At 37.9% G+C, this 22,517-nt stretch overlaps 2 protein-coding genes across 2 annotated transcripts; both read left to right on the top strand.

Moving 5' to 3' along the window:
• Positions 1-9,279: 9,279 nt before the first annotated feature.
• On the top strand, positions 9,280-10,230 carry LOC138836610 (olfactory receptor 2AG1-like). The gene has a single exon (XM_070035382.1). It carries the CDS (start codon positions 9,280-9,282, stop codon positions 10,228-10,230), a length of 951 nt encoding a protein of 316 aa, XP_069891483.1.
• Positions 10,231-20,241: 10,011 nt separating this feature from the next.
• LOC138836609 (olfactory receptor 2AG1-like) lies at positions 20,242-21,192 on the top strand. Its single transcript, XM_070035381.1, has one exon. The coding sequence runs from the start codon at positions 20,242-20,244 to the stop codon at positions 21,190-21,192; it is 951 nt and encodes a 316-aa protein (XP_069891482.1).
• Positions 21,193-22,517: the final 1,325 nt, after the last annotated feature.

The following is a 22,517-nucleotide window of genomic DNA, read 5'->3' as shown; positions in this document are numbered from 1 at the left end:
AGAAGGACCAACCAAAAGTATGTTGGGTTTCTATATTATTGAGAAAAAGTTATTAGTGGGGAAGAATAACAGAGTCATGATAGAAAAGGAAGAGTGTGAAAATAGGAACACACAATTTACCCTGAATATCTTTTATTTTACCACATTGCTAATGGACATAAGAGACTGAAAACAAGCAATGAGAGACTGGAGTTCAGAAGCCTCCACACTACTGTGTCTCATATAAGAACCCTTGACAACAGTGCTTGAAGAAAACACAGAAATTCTGTCCTTCATTTAATCATCTTAAATTGTTCCACCTCTAAAACTAACCTCTAAGAGCTAAAGCTCATCAAACCAAGTGCCTTTTAAAAACTGCTGAAATCAATTGTGCACTTGTGGCTCATATTTATAATCCTAGCTACTGAGGAGGTTGAGATGTGAGGATGGAGGACTGAAGCTAGTCCAGGCTGAAAAGTCCATGCAACTCTTATCTCCAATAATCTACTAAGAAAGTCAGAAGGAGATCTGTGGCATGAGTGGTAGAGCACTGGTTTTAAGCCAAAAGCAGCTCAGGGACAGCACCCAGACCATGAATTCAAACACCAAGACAGGCACAAGTAACAAAAAAAGAAAACTGGATAAAATTCAAATGCCTAGAAAGAAGCAAAAATTGTTTCGAAACATTACCCTTTGCTAAACTGTTATTTGAGTGATAATTTACCTCACTTGCTTGTTTAATATTTGGTAGCTCTTCTTTCCTTAGTGTGATCTGACTGTGTATAGTGGGAGAGGGCCTGAGTCCCTAGGTTTGAATACTAGTCTGTTCTTTGTCATCTGTGCAACCTTGCACACTGTTTTTTGTTTTTGTACCTTGATTTTCTCATCTGTTAGAAGTACTGATAACTAGAAGCCTTATCTCATGACTCTCATGACAAAAAAAACAAATGTCAGGCATTTAGAATGGTGCTACACATATGTTGTCTTTTATATTTATGGAGAAAAAAAAGAGTCTTCAGAATTCTAATGTGAATTGTTCTTTTTAGAAAGGACTTATGTATTCACTAGAATAAACAGACACATAGATAGACAGACAGACAGACAGACAGACAGACAGACAGACAGACAGACAGACAGACAGATAGATAGATAGATAGATAGATAGATAGATAGATAGATAGATAGATAGATAGATAGATAGACAGAGACAGTATTCATTATGATGTTTTGATGGGTTTGTAAATTATAGCATTGGTAATTAAAGTTTGTTGATATGTGCATGAATTTGCATCCTATTGGTAAGAACAAATAAAATTTGTTCAGCAATTTTAAATATGCAATGTATCACTTTTGTAATTAATATCATGGCCACAATACACAAAGAACACATATGCATAAAAGTGATTTTTTAATAATTCCCTTCTATAGCCAATTTCTTCACTTTTTAAATTTCTCTCTCTCCTCAAAGTGACCAAACTCTCTTCAGTATATAATTATTATTTGTCCATTAAAATCAAGTTTAAAAAGAAAGCAAATCAAAGAAACTGGCCACCATGGGACAAAAAATTAAATAACATTAAAGGAAAGAAAATTCTCAGAGAGATAAAACTAGAGCAAGCATGAAAACATGGTCAAAGGAAAGAAATGAGACAGGAAGAACAATATGAGAGGCTAAACAGTAGCTACTTTTTCAATTACATAAACTCTATAAAGGAAATTAATGCTAAGTTCACATACCTATAGCAAAGAGCCAACAACAATCTAAAGAACTACTATAGTAGGATATCAGACAAGAACATTACTATCAATATGATCTTTTCAAAATTTATACAAATCTCCAAGGATACCTGAGCCTTCATGAAAGACTCCAGTTGAAACTACTGCCTGTTTCTCATATGGGTTCAATATACAAACAAGAATGCTCAGAAGCCATGATGAAGTTGGTGATACCTCCAGAGCCCTTTAAGTAGCATGATGAAGACTAATATTTATAGAGAGAATATCAATGAGAAATATTGAAAGTTATATCCTCTAAAATGCCTCCTGAGGAGGATTAAAGTGTATCTCACATGTCCAATCACATTGCTATATTATTCTGTCAAATGATACACCTTTCACTAGAGTTGTTGGACCATGATTATTATTTGAATCATATTTGACTTTAAGGAAGAATTAATTTTAGAAGGCAGCTGAGCTCTACTTAGACGGTACAGTGTTCCAGAAACACTTGTTTAATGAGGACAGCATACAAGGACCCCAAAACATTATCCATCAACTGAAGATAGGTCTGTAGTACTGTAGACATATGGAGAAGGATAATACAAGAATGTTGTCTGACCATGGAATGTCAAGTCATACATCAACCAATGTGGCATTCCCATAACACAGCACAACCACAGAAAGGTGGGAGAAACAGCTTTCTGTCTTCTGTCATTTTATGGCAAATGAAGCACAGAGAAGAGAATTAGTGTGTAGGAGATCAGATGGTATCAAGGAGGAAAATTACAGGATCTGAGCTAGGGTAAAGTTTCAGACATGAACCTTACAATATACTTATCAATTGAATAATTAAGTTTTTTAATTTTTATTTTTTTATTGTGAAAATACTGTATAGAGGGGTTACAATTACATGGGCAAAATAGTGAGTACATTTCTTGTCAAGCATTGTAGCCTCCTCCTTTGTTTATCCTTCCCATCCCTTCCCAGCCTCCCTCCCCCCCACCCAATCCTCCCCCTCCCCCAAGTTGTAAAGTTCATTTTCGACATGACAACTTGTACTTCTCATTGTTGCAACAGGTCCACCTGTATCCCTGTTTAAACGACTTGTTTTTCCCCTTCCCCTTCACAAATTATACCGACATCAAATACAGTGAAAGCAGGGGTTATACTGTGGGGCAGGGACATACAAAGCAACAAAGAAATAATCTTATAAATGCGTTAGAAACACATGCATGAAAGAAAAAAAACATTTAAAATACATATCTTAGGGTTCATTTTCCTAACATCACATTATCTGACCTTTTCCGCTTGACTCATACCTATACTAGATATTGCAAATAAGGGAAACCACGGGACCTATGCTTCTTTGGGCCTGGCTTACTTCACTTAATATAATTTTTTCCAAGTTTTTCCATTTCCTAACAAATGGGGCAATGTCATTCTTTCTGATGGAGGCATAGAATTCCATTGTGTATATATACCACATTTTCTTGATCCATTCATCTACTGAGGGGCATCTGGGTTGGTTCCATATCTTAGCTATGGTAAATAATGCTGCAATAAACATAGTTGTGCTGGTAGCTTTAGTGTGGTCTTGTTTGTAAACATTTGGGTAAATGCCCAAAAGTGGGAATGCTGGTCATAGGGGAGCTCTATGTGGAGTCTTTTGAGGAACCTCCATACTACTTTCCAAAGTGGTTGAACAAGTTTACACTCCCACCAACAATGAAGTAAGGTTCCCTTCTGTCCACAACCCATTCAGCATCTGTTGTTAGAGTTCTTGATTTTTGCTGTTCTAACTGGGGTGAGGTGGTATCTCAATGTTGTTTTGATTTGCATTTCTTTTATGGCTAGGGATGTTGAGCATTTCTTCATGTGTCTATTGGCCATCCTTATTTCCTCTTCAGAGAAGTTCTCTTTAAGTCATTAGCCCAATTATTTATTGGACAGTTGTTTCTTTGAGGATTTGTTGTTGGGGGGTTTAATTTTTTGAGTTCCAAGTATATTTTAGATATGAGACCCTTGTCCGTTGTATGGCTAGTGAAGACCTTCTCCAAATCCGTGGGATTTCTATTGATCTTGCTAGCTATGTCATTTGCCATGTAGAAGCTCTGCAACTTCATTCAATCCCATTTGTCCAACCTTTCTTTGATTTGTTGTGTTTCCGGGTCTCTATTAAGAAAATTTCAGCCCGAGCCAAGGAGACCTAGGGTTTCTCCTATTCCATCCTGTAATGTTTTCAGAGTGTCTGCTTTGACTCTGAGGTCTTTGATCCATTTGGAGTTGATTCTGGTGCAGGGTGATATATAAGGATCTAGCTTTATTTTTCTACAAGTAGTTAACCAATTTTGCCAGCACCATTTACTGAAGAGTCTGTCTTTCTTCCATTCTATCGTTTTAGCTCCCTTATCAAAGATTAGATGGCTATAGGTCTGTAGGTTCATTTCTGGGTTTTCAATTCTATTCCATCTGTCCTGAGGTCTGTTCTTTGTGCCATTACCAAGCTGTTTTGATTACTATGGCTTTATAGTAGAGTTTGAAATTTGGTATTGATATTCCTCCAGCAGTGTTCTTTCCGTTGAGGAGCGTTTTTGCTATTCGGAGTTTTTTATTGTTCCATATGAATTTTTGGATTGCCTCTTCTATCTCCTTGAAGAATGAGGTTGGAATTTTGATAGGTATCGCGTTGAATTTGTAGATAGCCTTGGGAAGTATTGCCGTTTTCACGATGTTAATCTTTCCAATCCAGGAGCATGGGAGTTTTTCCCATTTTCTAAATTCTGTTTTGATTTCCTTTTTCAAGTTTTTAAAGTTTTCATCATTGAAGGACTTCTATGATGAAGTTAATTCCTAGGTATTTTATTTTTTGTGGGGCTATTACAAATGGAGTTGCTTTCCTGATTTCAGCCACACTCTTCTCATTATTGGCATACAGAAAAGCCATTGATTTTTGAGGGTTAATTTTATACCCTGCTACTTTGCCAAAGTTTTGAATCAGCTTGAGTAATTTGGGAATGGAGTCTATGGGATTCTTTAAATACAAGACCATGTCGTCTTCAAAGAGGGAGAGTTTTATTTTTTCTTTCCCTATTTGGATCCCCTTTATATCTGCATCTTATCTTATTGCTGTAGCTAGGCATTCGAATACTAGGTTGAAGAGAAGTGGACAGAGTGGACATCCTTGTCTTGTTCCTGAGTTAAGAGGAAATGGCTTTAGTTTTTCACCATTGAGTATAATGCTGGCTGTAGGTTTGTCATATACAGCCTTTATTGTATTGAGGAAGGTTCCATGGATTCCTAATTTTTCCAAAACCTTCATCATAAAGGGGTGTTGGATCTTGTCAAATGTTTTTTCTGCATCTATTGAGATAACCATGTGGTTCTTATCCTTGCTCCTGTTGATGTGATGAATTATATTAATTGATTTGCGTATATTGAACCAGCTTTGCATCCCTGAAATGAATCCTGTTTGATCATGGTGTATGATTTTTTGGATGAATTGTTGAAGTCGATTGGCCAAAATTTTGTTGAGAAATTTTGCATCAATGTTCATCAAAGAAATGGGTCTATAGTTCTCTTTCTTTGATGAGTCCCTGCCTGGTTTTGGGATGAGGGTTATGATGGCTTCATAGAATGTGTTCGGTAGTGAGCTTTCTCTTTCAATTTCATTGAAGAGTTGGAGGAGTATTGGTGTGAGCTCTGCTTTGAAGGCCTTGTAGAGTTCCACTGTAAAACCATCTGGTCCTACTTTTCTTAGCTGGGAGGTCTCTTATTGCTGTTTCTATTTCAATGGTATAACTCATCTTGGTTTAGTTTTGGCATGTCAATATTTGCTAGGAAAAGGTCCATTTCTGCCAAGTTCTCAAACTTATTAGCATAAAGTTTTGAGACGTATTCCCTTAAAATGTTCTGAATCTTGGTTGTTTCTGTGGTGATGTTTCCATTCTCATCTCTGAGTTTATTTATTTGGGTGTGTTCTCTTCTTTTTCTGATAAGATTTGCTAAGGGTCTGTCAATTTTGTTAATTTTTTTCAAAGAACCAACTCTTTGTTTTGTTGATTCTTTCTATAGCTTTTTTGGATTCTAAGTCATTTAATTTTAATTATTTCTTTCTGTCTACTGGATTGGGGTTTATCTTGCTGCTCTTTTTCAAGGAGATTCAGATGTCTCATTAAATTGTTGGTTTCAGATCTCTCCAATTTGTTGATGTAAGAACTCAGAGCTATAAACTTGCCTCTGAGTACTGCCTTTGCTGTGTCCCAGAGGAGCTGGTAATGTGTGTGCTCATTTTTGTTGAATAGCATGAACATTTGAATTTCCTTTCTAATCTCTTCCTTGACCCACTAGTGATTCAGCAGTGTGTTTTTCAGCCTCCATGTGTTACCAGACTTTCTTTGGTGGCTTTTGGTGTTGAGTTCTAATTTTATTCCCTTGTAGTCTGAGAGAATGCAAGGTATAACTTCAATGTTTCTGAATTTGGACAAGTTTGCTTTCTGGCCTAAAATTTGGTCTAGTTTAGAAAATGTTCCATGTGCTGCTGAGAAAAACGAATATTCTGATGCTGTTGGGTGAAATATTTGGTAAGTGTCTGTTAAATCTAGTTGATCTATGCAGTTGTTTAGATCTGCGGTTTCTCTGTTGAGTTTTTGCCGATAATTAAAGTGTTTATATTCCAAAAGTATCAAAACATTATTTCTGTTATGTATGTGCAATGTTGTGGGGAATATGTACATTTTATAATCAATACGTGAAAGGTATTTTTTTTATTTGCTGCAAGTTGAGAGTGCAGAGATAGGAAAACTCCAGCAGGTCTTCAGTAGTCTTGACTGGTGGCAGGAGTGACTGAAGAGAGAACAAAGACTAGGGGAGATGAAGAGCTAACTGAGAGGAGACAAAGGCCTGAGCTGGAGTTGTAACAGTGAGGGATGGAGCTGTGTCATCATCTTGAGATCTGTGTGGATCTGTCCTCTGAATACAGATAGAGAGGCAAAGTCACACTAGTATCATGAATGACAAAGGACAGACAAGAGAAAAACAACTAGGAAAGCACAGAGTCATGTACTTAATCAGTGTTGCATGCTATCTAAAGGTCAGTGATGGAAGACGACCCCTTTATAAGTTGGGCAGAGGCTGGCCATGCCTCTTGCTGCTGGGCCAGTTACTGAAACCAGCCATTGAATCAGGGTCTTCAATGGCCAGATCACGTGGAACAAAACAACTGTGCAGGACTGAGGGGGCAGGCAGAGGAGCAAGCCCAAGAGGATTCATTAAAATCCACTTTCCAGGAGAAATATTTTCTTAGGAGCCATATCACCGGGGAGGATGAGACTGTGAGAAGGCTCCCGGGACAAGGCCAGAAACCCAACTGCCCCAGAGACAGTGGGTGTGACTCCTTGGAGCCCTGCCCATGTAGGTCTTGTCTCCTAACTTCTCTGCCAGGCACATCTTCTATCAGAGACGCCAGCTAAGAATACATAGAGTCCAGACCCAGCCAGAACCCCTGCAGAACCCCTATGAGAGACTTTCTCTCCTGGAGATTGAATTGAGGCAAACACTACCTGCCTTACCCAGCATCCTACCTGGAATCAAAGATGATTAACTGTAACACTTATCACTTTATACAGAGAGGACTGGCCATGGTGGTGACCCCAGGAAACTTTGACTCTTAAATCTGCTGTCAGAAGAAATACCTTCTCTTTCCTCAGCATCTTGAGCCCCTTTTTTACTCTAATTATTCCCGGACACTGTCTGTATCTTTCTTCTTTAGAGGTAAGGGCTCTATCTTTGTTTCTAGAAACTATGAGGAGGCCATGAATCTTGAATAACAAGACTAAGAATTACTGTTCTGCTACCTAACTGTCTAGTTTCTCATACTTCATTCCTAACTCACTTCCATCTGTACCCTAAACACTTTGACAGATATCCATTTCACTCATGAATATACTGAATATCCAGTACTACTGGTCAGGCCCAAGTTTTTAGATTTTCTCATACTGACTTTATGGTATAAGTCTCAGTACTAGCTGCATTCCAGTGGCTCTTTCCTGCAATCCAACCTTCTCAAGAGACTAAAACCAGGAGTCTCCTGATTGTCTACTGATTCTACTCAGTCAGAGTAGAAAAGTCATGAGATCGATCTCTATAATCCAGGAAAATGAGAGAGCTTGGATGAACTGGTAGAATGCAAGAGAGAAAGAAATTCAGGAAAGTAGCTGACCACTTTATTCACACCCTGATACTGGTAATAAAACAAACTTCAGCCCTTACTTTTATTACATTTATTTCCTGGACTCCAATAGTGTGATGTGAGCCCTCACAAAAAAATGGTATTTCAAAAGAGCACTATCAAATAACAGCATATTGATTCAAGTTCCTCTCTTCTACATACTGGCTTAATGTGAAAAGGTATGTCAGAAAAGCCAATTAAAATTTGGCAAGATCTTGTAATAAAATTTGGCATGATCTTGTAAAATTTGGCATGAACTTGTAATCCTAATACCTGAGCACTGAAGTAGTAAGATGCACAGATCAAGACCAGCCTGGGTCTACATAATGAAATTATTTTACTTCTCTTTCATAATACCATTTAATCCTTCAAAACAACAAGGATATATGGATATTTTCATACAGTCTACCTAAACTATATCATTTGCAATGAAAAACTTTCCAGCAGTACTATCACTTGGATTCAGTGTATTCAGACTGAATGCTTCCTCATATCACCAAGATTTCTGATTTCTGTGAGGGAAAGAGACAATGTTTCATTTTCAGGGTGTTGCTACAATGCTCAGGTAGTGGGATGTCTTTTACCTTTCCTACAATGTCTGTATTATACACCTGACACCTTAAGTGCAGTCCTTTCACTAATAGAAACTGCTACTATGCCTCCCTCCAGAAGCCACATCTAGTTCCTTGCCTTTGCTTTCCTCTGATTAAATAATTTATTATCAGCTTAAAGAGGTAAACAACTTTGGTGCAGTTCTACTCAAATCACTTATAAGATCTATCTAACCTATCAATTCATTTTAGCCCGGATTTGCTTTTCCTCCAGAAACTAAAAATACAACCATCGAGGAGAGGAGTATATTTGAAATCAAGTTGTCCAGAGATTCCTGTGTGGAGGAAGCTAACAATTTTGAGGGGGGAAAAAGAAGAGGCTGACATCAGGTTAAGGAAGAACAAAACAAAATTGATTTCCGAGCAAACTTTAATAATGAATTGTAACCTCAAGTAGATTATAAATATGAAAACAGCTAGTTTTTATACCAATATCAAGTTCCTTTTTTTCGTTATGAATTAAAAGGTGTTTTTTCTCATTGAAGGTATTTGTTCAGGTACACACTATTTGATAATTCATATATAGGGTAAACTTAATGGTTAGTAATACTCAACATATCTGTAATCCGTTTAACTGAAAGATCATTGCAATTCACTGAAAACAGTGAGAAAATCAGAAAGCACAGAGACAACATAAGAAATTGAAGGACTTTCACGGAATTTCTGTTAGCTACCTGCTTAGACTGAGTCCATCAAAATATTGACTAAAGTTCCAAAGAAAGGAAATTAAAGAAACTGCATAGAATGGAGGTCTGGAATTCCACCTTGGGAAGCAGCTTCATCTTGGTGGGCATTCTGAATGACAGCAGATTTCCTGAACTGCTCTGTGCCACAATGACAGTCCTATACACGCTGTCTTTGACCAGCAATGGGCTGCTGCTCCTGCTCATCACAATGGATGTGAAGCTCCACGTGCCCATGTACCTCCTGCTTAGACAGCTCTCTCTCATTGACCTTCTCCTCACATCAGTTATAGCCCCCAAGGCAATCACAGATTTTCTGCGTGGAGATAACACCATCTCCTTTGGAGGCTGTGCCCTTCAGATGTTGCTGGAACTGATGCTGGGTGCAGCAGAGGACCTGCTTCTACCTTTTATGGCCTATGACAGGTATGTGGCCATTTGTCATCCTCTAAACTACACAACCTTTATGAGTCCAAAAGTCCTTTTGTTTATGGTGATGACAACATGGATTGTGGCATCCCTGAGTGCCATCGTATATACCAGTTACACTATGCACTATCCCTTCTGCAAATCCCGGCTGGTAAAACATCTGTTCTGTGAGATCCCACCTCTGCTGAAGTTGGCATGTGCAGAGACCTCTAGATTTGAGCTCATGTTTTTTGTGATGGGTGTGATGTTCCTGATTCCCCCACTTGCTACAGTTCTGGTCTCCTACACACTCATTCTCTTCACTGTGTTCCGCATGCCATCCAATGAGGGGAGGAAGAAAGCCCTTCTCACCTGCTCCTCCCACCTGGCTGTGGTTGGGATGTACTTTGGCCCTGGCACCTTTGTTTATGCCCTACCTATTTCCTTCCATAATCCCAAACAAGACAACATCCTCTCCTTTTTCTACACAATTGTTACCCCGGCCCTGAACCCTCTCATCTATAGCCTTAGAAATAAGGAGGTCATGGGAGCCTTGAGGAGGGTCCTTGGAAGATATATCCTACCTTCACACTCCAGCACTTAGAACTTCCCTGTTACTATTCCTTTTCTCCATCAATTTCTCCACTTACCACTTCTATAATAATAGACACTGGTGAAGATTCCTTTATCTCTTACTGTAGCTAGTATATTCAAAGTCATTACATTGAAGTGAACTGGCAGGGATGATCCTAGGTTTGGAATCCCCTCATTCAAAAAGAACTTGGGGAAGAACAGCTGTGAAGGGATCTTTAAGACTCACTCTGGTTAAACACTCTGCATCATCTATACTATGTGGTCGACAGGGAGGAGATCCATCATTCTATGATAAGTAGACAATATGACATAGAACTTGGCTTAAATAATTTGATTCTTAAAATGTTTTCTAAAGGAATTGATAGTTCAGTTAGTATGGTTGTTTCTTTTTTTTTTTTTTTACTATGTAATTAGTCATGTCTTATTTCAACATGGCTTCCATTCACACTAAATTTATCGCAATGTTAAATTTTATCAATTACCTCACTCTTCTATTTCCCTAAATTTTGTAACTTTAGCTTTTTTACTTTTTACAAGTTTCTTAATTATTAATATTCCTTCTTATCAGCAAGCACAATCCAGTTTTGAAAATACCACATTAATAATAGAGGCTGCTGCAATTGATTTACAGGTTACTTAGCAAAACATAATCACTTTAAATCAAAATGTTAAAGTCTTTTTAACCAAGATATTGGTGTTTTCTTCTAGGTTGTCAACACACACACACACACACACACACACACACACACACACACACACAAACACACATACACTCACTTTCACAGGATTTTTGGAGAGAGGTTTTAGTAATAGAATTAGATAAGAATGAAGTAAGGAAATAATGATGTAAACTAAGGCATAAAAAGGAAAGTTTTCTATCATGATTATGATAATTAAATAAAACCAGATGCATGGTAACATGCTTAGTGTTACTTAGATTGGTAAATTGTATGACAAGCTAATATTTAAGCTGAGTTTAAATGATGATATGTAGTAAGTCATACAAATTTGGCAAAAAAACAAACAAACAATGAATTCTGTGGACATACGAGAAAATGTAATCAGTACTAAATAAGAATGATTATGGACTAAGTGCTTTAGAATACTTTATATGCTGGGTGTGGTGGTTCCTGCCTGTAATCCTAGCTACTCAAGAGGCTAAGATCCGAGGATCAAGGTTCAAAAGCAACCCGGGCAGGAAAGGCCATGAGACTCTTATCACCAATAAACCACTAAGAAAACTGAAAGTGGCACTGTGGCTCAAGTGGTAAAGTGCTAGCTTTGAGCTGAAGAGCTGAAGGACAGTGCCCAGGCCCAGAGTTCAAACCCCACTACTGACAAAAAAAAAAAATTATAAAATGTAAAACAATTAGAGAGAAAAAAACAAGAAATACATAAATTATTACTGACAGAGCATATGGAATATTATATCCTACTAGTAATATTAATACAAGAAAACAAATATACATTTCACTGTGCTGTATTTTACTAGATTTTTCTATTTAAATCCCCATCAACATTATTTTAAAAATGACAAATAAGAAATTTACAAAATAATTTATTACTATAAGAATGAATATCCATATCTTCAAACTACAAACTAAAGGATTTAATAAGAAAATTATGCATTGTACAAATAAAAACAGGTTTAAAAATTATTCCTAATAAATTATTAAAAACTTGTTAGATAATGTAAAATGTTTATCGCTGTTAAAAAATAATCAAGTTGATAAGAAATGTACTCATTATCTTGCCCATGTAATTGTAACCCCTCTGTATGGTATTTTCACAATAAAAAAAAGAAAATAATCAAGTTTCCTTTAATTAAAGAATGTTCAGTTGATTTAAGCCTTGATTTAGATAATTCTATTCAAAAATTTTTTTCTAAGAAAAAGCACCAGTCATATGTTCAAGGGTTACTATTGCTCTTTAATATAAACATATCAACACACATGTAAAACATTAAATATTTCTTTCATGGCCAAAGATATTGAACATTTCTTTATGTGTATTGCTAGTCTTAATTCTTTTGAAAAGTCTCTTTTTAAGTCATTAGCCCATTTATTAATGGGATTGTTGTTTCTTTGGGGGTTTATTTTTAGAACATTTAGTTTTTTGAGCTCTAAGTATATTTTAGATATGATGCCCTTGTCTAGATAATAAAAATCATCTTCCCATTTTGTGGGCTTTCTATTTATCTTGTTAGCTATCTCCTGTGCCAAGCAGAAATTCTTCAGTTTGATGCAATACCATTTATCTAGTTTTCCTTTTTTTGTTGTGATTCTAGATCTTTACTTAAGAAGTTTCAACCCATGCCTAGGAACCCTGCTCTTTCTCCTACTGCTTCCTGAAATCCTTCCATGGTATCTGGCCTTAACATTAAGATTCCATCTCACCCCAGTTAGAATGGTCATTATCAAGAAAACAAATAATAACAGATGTTAGAGGGGATGTGGCCAAAAGGAAGCTCTATGTCACTGCTGGTGGATATGTAAACTTGTCCAACCACTCTGGAAAGCAGTATGAAGATTCCTCAAAAGACTAAACATATTCAACATAGTGTCTTGTACATATCATTGTTACAATAGGTCAATCTGTATCCCTATTTAAGCATTTTGTTTTTTCCTTCCCCTCCAGGGATAGTAGGAGATAAACAAAGGAGGAGGTAACAATGCTTGATAGGAAATGTACTCATTACCTTACTCATGTAACTGTAACCCATCTGCACACTAGTTTTACAATTAAAAAAACGTATTAAAAAGACAAACAAGACTAAACATAGAGGTTCCCTATGACCCAGCACTTTTACTCCTGGGCATTTCTCCAATAGAATACAAACAAGGAATTGTTTACCATCACCAAGATATGGAATCAATCCATATGTCCCTTAGTGGATGAATGGATCAAGAAAATATGGTACACAAGAGAATTCTACACTTCCATCAGAAAGAATGATAATGTAACATTATTCTAAGGAAATGGAAAGGCTTGGGAAAAATTATACCAAGCAAAGTAAGACAGAACCAAAAACACCAGATTGTGTGATTTCCCTCATTTCCTGTAACTAGAATGTGCCTGTAAATCTACATGTAAACACACTGGATGGTTAAAAAAAATACAAAGGAGGATATAGCAAAGGAGGTTATTCTTCAGAAAGAATTACAAGGGCTCAATAGCTATGTGCATATGATCATATAAAATGATATTTGTCAAAATGAACTCCAAGAAATGGAAGCAAAAGGTTTTTCTTTTTTTCCCTTGTTGTTGTTTTTGTTTTCTGTACTTTTTGTCTTGTTTGTAAAGTTATATGTTTTGTAGAGGGTAAGGGAAGAAGACAGAAATGGTGGGACAAATGCAACAGTGATGCCCACTAGCCACTATGTTGAAAATAAACTATACAATTTCTGACACTAATGGGTTTTGAACATAGAGTATGCCACTTTGTTTTTTAATTCAATTTTATTGTAAAGGTGATGTATATAGAGGTTACAGCCACATAAGTAAGGTAATGAATGCATTTCTTTTTGAACAGTGTTGCCCCTCCCTCATTTTCTCCCACTTTTCCCCCAACATCCCACCCCCAAACTTGTAAAGTTCACTTCCAACATAATGTCTTGTGAGTATCATTGAATTGGTTCACCATTTGTCCCACCATTTCTGTGATTTCCCTTGCCCTCTCCAAATCAGATAAATTTATAGACAAGAAAAAGGGTACAGAAATCAATATGATGACAACAAGGAATAAAGCAAAGGAGGAAAAAAAAAAGAAAAAGAAATAACTGCAAACAGTAAAATAAAAAAAATCCTCATTTCCATTTCTTGGAATTTATTTCAATAAACATATTTTTAGGTTTTTCATTATATATGTTTTTTATTGTAAAGATACTGTACAGAGGCTTTGCAGTTACATGAGCAAGGTAATGAGTACATTTCTTATCAAGCATTGCTACCTCCTCCTTTGTTTTTTCCCTATCATCCTTTTCCTCCCTGTGGAGCACATGGTCAGCAAAGATGGCGCTGGGAGGAGGTTGAGTGGGCAGAGCCTAATTTACTGTAGAGCACATGGCCAGCCAAGATGGCTCGGGGAGAGAGTAGAGTGGGCAGACCCCAATTGATCTTCTGATCAGTGCCTAACCAGCCCGTGAAGGCTCAGGTGAATGATAGGGTGTGACCTTGACAGTGATTGGTTCCTCTTCCTCCCTTACCATACCACCCACCCTTTTTGTCTGTAAAAGGGGCTGCTCTCTGTTAATAAACGAGTTTTTCTACCTGCTGGATTTGGCTCCCCACTGTGTCTGATTGTCTCCTGGGCTGAGGGAGGCTAGGGAATGGGCAAGCACCGCACTTACCTTTCCTGGGACCCTGTCCGTCTTTTGTGGGACAGAGGAAGACCCAACACCTCCCCATCTCCCCAACTCCTCCCTCTTCCCCACAAAGTTGTAAAGTTCATTTTCAACATAGTGTCTTGTGCAACTCATTGTTACAATGGGTCATCCTGTAACCTTATTTCAGCATTTTGTTATTTCCCCTCCACTCCCCAAATTAGATAAAAGTATATACAAGATGCAGGACACCGGAATTAGATACAGTGACAACAGGGGTTATACCATGTGGGAAGATCATACAAAAGAAACAAAAAAATCACATAGAACATTATAAGAACATTAAAAAGAACAGCAAGAAAGATAATAATCTCTTGTGTTCCTATCTTGGGGTTCATTTCGCTTAACATCAGAATATGCACAATTTTATATGATCATATACACATAGGTATTGAGCCATTATAATCTTCTCCTAAGAATATCCTTTGTTCTCAGTGTGTGAATGCTTGAAAAAAATTATATTAAGCAAAGTAAGCCAGACCCAAATTACATAGCATGGTTTCTCTCATTTGTAATAACTAGAATATGACTATAAATCTACAAGTTAATCTAATAGATAGTAAAAGTCCAATCGTTACACTTGGATATGCTTAACTAAACAGCACTCTAAGCATTCATACACTGAGAACAAAGGAGCTTGCCACATGCAATTCACTATGTAGCCCAAAGCTGGAGCTCTACTACTTGAACCACACCTCCACTTCCTCTCATTGTTTCATGTCACACTGTTCAGAATCCTTTCAATCTTCTTGTGAATACACTGTCCATGACTCCTATCTACTGTCACTCTACTATGGAATAGCACACTAGACCTTCTTGTTCCTATCTAACCACATCTCAATACCCCAGAACAAGAGTTCTCTTTTTCCCCTGCCCCTCATTTACCAAGGCTCTGGAAACCATTCTTGTATTTTCAACTTCAATAGAATTACTTAAGTAGAAATTTTTTTTGGTCGGTTCTGAACTCTGGGTCTGGGCGCTGTCCCTCAGCTCTCCAGCTCAAGGCTAGCTCTACCACTGGAGCCACAGCACCACTTCCAGTTTTTTCTCCTTATGTGGTGATGAGGAATCGAACCCAGGGCCTCATGCACGCAAGGCAAGCGCTCTACCACTGAACCACCTTCCCAGCCCAAAATTCTTTTAATGTTACAAATGAAGTAGTTTTAGTTCTAATTTATTTGGAGGAAAATTGAAATGCACGAGGAAAGCAATGACCAAATTTCCAGAGAACCAGATTTTCTTCAGAATAGCAGAGCATATATGTTAGTCACAAAACAAATTTTTTGTCTTCTGCTTCTCTTCTCAAATTTAAGTCTATGTATAAGTGATACATAAAAATATACATTATATGGTGTACTGTTATACTTTGTTTTGATATGTGAGTGCATTTTTTAAATTAAAACTTTCTTGTAATTATAAATGACATGTCAAGTGGGATTACAGTTACTTAAGTCAGATAATGAGAACATGTGCTTTTGGATCACATCACCCCTTCCCTCACTGATTCCCGGGTTTTCCCTTGGGTCCTGTGTGTGCATTTGATAATGCTGAAATACAATACCCACACCAAACTTGAACACCCTTTATATCTGTACAAACATAACAAGCTTAGGAAAACAGAAAAGGACATTCTTACAATTTCTTCTTTGTTTGTTTATCAAGAAGAATGAAACATAGGTAGTTTACTCAATTTCCGATGAGACAAAAATATAATAAAAATTTTAGATGCCAACAATGGCTCCCTCTTATGGAATCATATTCTTATATTTGAATTTTAAGGACTCTGCAATAATCCCATGTGAAATACAAAACACTAATACACACAAAGTCTAATGACACATCTCAGAGCACACATGAAGGCTAATGCTCAGAAAAGGGTGAACATGACACGAAGACCTGATAATGACTATAGTAGGTTATTAGAAAAAAATGTTCTCTGTCAAGAGGACCCTATTGTAATTTGTGCAAATCTCTGAGCCTTAATATAAAAACTTTCTGAAACTATTGTCAATGGCTATCAAATTGATTCAAAATGGTGCACAAAGATCATGGGCCATGTCCAACTTGGTGATAACCTTTAAAAAAAAACTCTTAAGAAATCAGCTACCTGACAGGATAGAGACTAAGTTAGAAACAGAACAGCAATCCTACTGGAACTGGTAGATCACACCTGTAATCCTAGCTGCTATTCAGGAAGCTGAGATCTCAGATCTGCTTGCAATGCTATTCTGTGAAGGAAAATCCATGAGACTCTTACCTGTAGTGGGAGAGCACCAGATTAGGAAGGGACAGCATCAAGACCCTAAGTTCCAATAACAGTACCATCACACACACACGAGAGATAGACAGAGAGACAGATAGAGAGAGATGTATGCAAATGTATAAGGAGACTAGAGCACCAACAGACATAAGTCTCCATATGTCTTAGAATGATGGACAGAGACCCATCCTAAAGGGCCAGGGGTTGAAGCTATTTCCTTGGTTAGGGCCATCCTTAGCCAGATCAAAAGGGACAAAACAATTCATCAAGTCAGAGCTAATTTCATAGTGATGTTTGTTAACAAACATTCTATTTTAGAAGGTACCGCAAGGGCATCAGCCCAGAGAGACTCATTAAAACCCCGCTTCTAGGAGAAGGGTTTTCTTGGGAGCCCATGTCACCAGGGAGAAGGAGACAGTGAGAAGTCCCCCAGGACAAGGCCAGAGTCCCTCCTGCCTCTATAAACAATGGAAGGCTTCCTTTGAGTATCCCCGACCATTCTCCTTTCCAAAAGTCCTACCCGGTACCTCTGTCATTAGTGACTGCAGCTGGGAGGGAATATGAAAGTCTGGGCACATGGACTCATCCTCATCCATGAACAGTGCAGAGCTGGGAACAGAGATTGGATGAGGACATTCTGAGAGAATCAACTTTGGGCTTCCCCAGCCACCGCCTGGATTCTCAGATCATTATCTGCATCCATCCCTTTCCTCAGAAAGGACTGGCCATGGTGGACACAGCAGGTGCCTTTGACCCCTCATCTTAGTGGCAGCCATGCCCACCCACACCCTCCCCTTCAGAAGAAGCACCTTCTCTTTCCTCAGCATCTTTAGCCTCTTCACCTCACAAATGACTCCCAGGACACGGGTGTGAGCCGAAGGCTGTATCTTTCCTCTTTAGAGGTAAGGGTTATGTGTTTGACCCTAGAAAGTGTGTGGAGGCAGTGAATCTTGGGTAACAGGACCAAGAATTACTGTCCTGCTCTCAGACTGTCTCATTTCTCAGACTTTAGAGCGTATTCGCTCCCATCTGTACTTGTGCTCGATTGTACAGGTGACTGATTACAGACACATGCACCTGTATTGGTGCAAGCATCTCTCTACCTCATACAGGAGTGGGCAACTGCAATATTGAGTACTATTGGCCAGACCTAGGTTTCTAGAATTCCTAATAATGGTTTTTGGGTAAAATTCTCATTGCATTCTGGGTCCACATGGCTCATGCCTGTAAGTCCTAGCTTCTGAAAAGGCGTACACCTCAAGAAATATGGTTTGAAGCTAACCTAGACAAAAAAAAGTCTACAAGACTCAATTAGACAGTGAAAAGCTGGTCTGGAATTATGACAGAACAGGTAGAATACCAGCATGAGCAAATGAGCCAAGCACACACCTGGGCTCCAAGTTCACACCCCACCACTGGTTTTTAAAAAAAGTCTTAGTACTTATTTTTGGTGCATCTGCATTTCCCTAGACTAGTAGTCTGATAAGAGCTCTTTGAATAGTACCTCAAAAGAGGATTATCCCGTAACCCTATCAGTACATTAGTTCAAGTTTCTCTCTCCTACACACCTCTACTAAAAATATCTCATCAATGTCAATCAATAACAGGCATGATGGCGCAAACTTGTAAATGCCATACATTATGTATTTAATATACTCAGCAATATCAAAGCAATACAATTAATAAAAATATGCTTTTGAATTTTAGCTTTACTGTAAAGAGTAAGCATTTCCATGAACCTATGGTCTTCTAGTACTCTCAGTGTCTGAGTACAGTCAGTGTGGAGCTCATCCTTCCTGACCTTCCTTACTCCACCAACACTTTACAAGAAGAGGCTCATCCTCAGTACACCCAAGGTATATCTACTGGCTTCTCTCAGATGATACGTGTGTGTATGTGAACACACATATGTGTACATACACATATATACATTTGGGTCTATATGTATATACATACAAAGGAGAGATAAAAAATTAGTGAATACTTTTCATTTTTCTTCTACAGTGCCTCTAGACATCTAGAAATGCATTTATGAAGAGCAAGTTTAGTGGATGCTTTCACACACACACACTCACACACATATGCATGTGCCCACACACATGTATAAATATATATATATATATATATATATATATATATATATATATATTACTTGCTCTATGTTGTTCCAATTCAAACCCTTCCATCAGTACTATCATTTAGAATCACTGTCCTCAGTATAGCATCTTTCCACATATTAATAAGACTTGTGAGGGAAAAAATCTATATTTCATTTCTTAAATGGTGGTGTGACTCTCAGGTAGAGAGATGGGTTTTGCCATTCCTACAATGTCTATACTATGAACCTGACGCCTTAAATACTACTCTTTACTACCAGAAACTGGTACAAGGCCTCCAGAAATACTGTCATTTCTTATCTTTGCTGCTGCTGAGTAAATATCTTACCACTATCTTAAGAAGTTAAGTAATTTTGCCTGGTTTCTGACAATTTATTACTTAAATTTATTTCACTCAGCTGGGTGCCAGTGGCTCACGCCTGTAATCCTAGCTACTCAGGAGGCTGAAATATGAGGGTTGCAGTTCAAAGCCAGCCTGGGCAGGAAAGTCCGTGAGACTCTTATCTCCAATAAACCACTAGAAAATTGGAAGTGGTGCTGTGGCTCAAGCAGTAGAGCACTTGCCTTGAGCTGAAGAGCTGAGGGACAGCACCCAAGCCCAGAGTTCAAGCCCCAAGACCAACAACAACAGCAAAAAATTATCTCACTCACTCATCCATTTATTTTGGTCCAAAATTAATTTATCTCATGCAGACCAAGAGTACAACCATTAAGAAGAGGAGTTTATTTGAAGACTGCAAGAGATCATGTGACCAAAGCCAAGAGATTCCTATGTGGAGGAAGCTAACCACTTGAAGACCAGAGAATAGAGTTAGACATCAGGTCTAGGAAGAACATGACAAAGAGTTTTACATGAACCAAATTTTTAAAATTAATTGTACTCCCAAGGAGATTTCAAGAATGGAAACATCTAGATTTTATATCAACTCCAGGTTTATGGCATAATTATTAATTGAGGGATGTTTTCTTTCTCTTTAAGTAGTATGTCTGCGTGTATTTTACTTGATGCTTTATATATATGACACATTACATGGTTAGCAGTCAACATATCTGTGATCCATTTAAGTAAAAGATCATTATAATTCACTGAAAACATAGAGAATATCAGAAAGCACATGACAAAATAAGGGATGAATAGATATTCCATGGGATTTCTGTTGGCTATCCCTAGTTAGTCTGAGTTTCTTCAAATATTGATTGAAATCCCTTAAAAGAACTTCCACTATATATCTGATTCTAGACAACTACAAAGAACACACAGAATGGAGGTCTGGAACTCCACCTTGGGAAGCAGCTTCATCTTGGTGGGCATTCTGAATGACAGCAGATTTCCTGAACTGCTCTGCGCCACAATGACAGTCCTGTACACACTGTCTCTGACCAGCAATGGGCTGCTACTCCTGCTCATCACAATGGATGTGAAGCTCCACGTGCCCATGTACCTCCTGCTTAGACAGCTCTCTCTCATTGACCTTCTCCTCACATCAGTTATAGCCCCCAAAGCCATCATGGACTTTCTGCGTGAAGATAACACCATCTCCTTTGGAGGCTGTGCCCTTCAGATGTTGCTCGAACTGATTCTGGGTGGGGCAGAGGATCTCCTTCTAGCTTTTATGGCCTATGACAGGTATGTGGCCATTTGTCATCCTCTAAACTACACAACTTTCATAAGTCCAAAAGTCCTTTGGTTCATGGTGATGACAACATGGATTGTGGCATCTCTGAGTGCCATCATATATACCAGTTACACTATGCACTATCCCTTCTGCAAATCCCGGCTGGTAAAACATCTGTTCTGTGAGATCCCACCTCTGCTGAAGTTGGCCTGTGCAGACACGTCTAGATTTGAGCTCGCAGTTTATTTGATGGGTATGATGTTCCTGATTCCCCCACTTGCTGCCATACTGGTCTCCTATACACTAATTCTCTTCACTGTGCTCCACATGCCCTCAAATGAGGGGAGGAAGAAAGCCCTTGTCACCTGCTCCTCCCACCTGGCTGTGGTTGGGATGTATTATGGCCCTGCTACATTTGTTTATGTCCTGCCCATTTCCTTCCATAGTCCTAAACAAGACAACATCCTCTCCTTTTTCTACACAATTGTCACCCCAGCTCTGAACCCCCTCATCTACAGCCTGAGAAATAAGGAGGTCATGGGGGCCTTGAGGAGGGTCCTTGGAAAATACATCCTGCCTTCACACTCCAGTGATTGAGCTTCCCTGTTACTATTCCTTTTCTCCATTCAATTGTCACATTACCACTTCTGTAATGATAGACACTTTTAAGGATGTTCCATATACTTTTCAAATTGTTTTTTTTTATATCTTACTGTAGCTAGTATATTCAATTCATTATATTGCAGTGAAGTGGCAGGGATGACCCTGGTTTCAAATCCCCATATTAAAAAAGAACTAAGGGAAGAACAGCTGTGAAAGGATTTCTCAGGCTCACTCTGAATACTCTGCACCAGCTACACTATAGACAGGGATGGATCATTCTAAGATATAAGTAGGTGATATGACATCGTATTGTGGTTAAAACTGTTGGATCTTTAAAATATTTTCTATGAGATTTTATACTTCAGTTTGTATAGTTGATTATTTCTAAATTTCTAGCTATTTCTTTTTTATTGTGAAAATACTGTACAGAGGGGTTACACTTACATGGGAAAGGTAATGAGTACATTTCTTATCAAGCATTGTTGCCTCCTCCTTTGTTTCCCCTTCCCATCCCTTCCCATCTCCCACCCACCTACCCCCAGCCCTCCCTACCCCCCCCACCAAAGTTGTAAAATTCGTTTTTTGACATAACAACTTGTACATCTCATTGTTGCAATGAGGAAAAAACAAATTGTCTAGCTATTTATTTATATAGTCAGTCATTTCTTATTTCTTATTTCAAAGGTACAACCATGCATACTAAGTTTATCATAAAAGATCACATTTTTATCAGCTACTTCACTTTTTATTTCCCTTAATTACTGTAGCTTTAGCTATGAGTTCTACATTTTTAAATTTTTAATATTCCTTCTTAGCATGAAGCCACAATACAGATTGTAAAATTGCCATGATAATAATAGAAGATGTTGCACTGAATTTACAAGTGATTCAGCAAAACATAACATCTTTAATTCAAAATGTTAAGCTCCTTTAATCCAGAAAGTTGATTTTTCCTCTAGGTTGTCCACACATACACACACACACACACACACACACACACACAGAATTCTTGGAGCAAGCTTTGGGGATTAGAATTAGATGGGAATGGCATGATGAAGTTATGATGTAAACTAAGGCATAAAAAGGAAAACAAGAAAGCATAAAAGAAAAACAAAACAAGATGAGTGGAAACCTACTTTCATTTGGGTGCTAATATTTAAGTTGAGTTTAAAAGTTGAGATATAGTGAGTCATAAATATTTGGTGAAAGAATTCTGCAGACTTATGAGAAAAGCTAATTGTTACTAAATAAAACTTATTATAAACTTTGTGTCTTAAAACTAATTAAAAAAATAAAAGATTAGAAAGAAAAATCAAAAG

This window comes from Dipodomys merriami, unplaced genomic scaffold, assembly GCF_024711535.1.
Source record: "Dipodomys merriami isolate MVZ:Mamm:240054 unplaced genomic scaffold, mDipMer1.0.p SCAF_25, whole genome shotgun sequence".
In the NCBI taxonomy this organism is placed as follows: domain Eukaryota; kingdom Metazoa; phylum Chordata; class Mammalia; order Rodentia; family Heteromyidae; genus Dipodomys; species Dipodomys merriami.
This window is presented reverse-complemented; position numbering and strand designations above follow the sequence as displayed.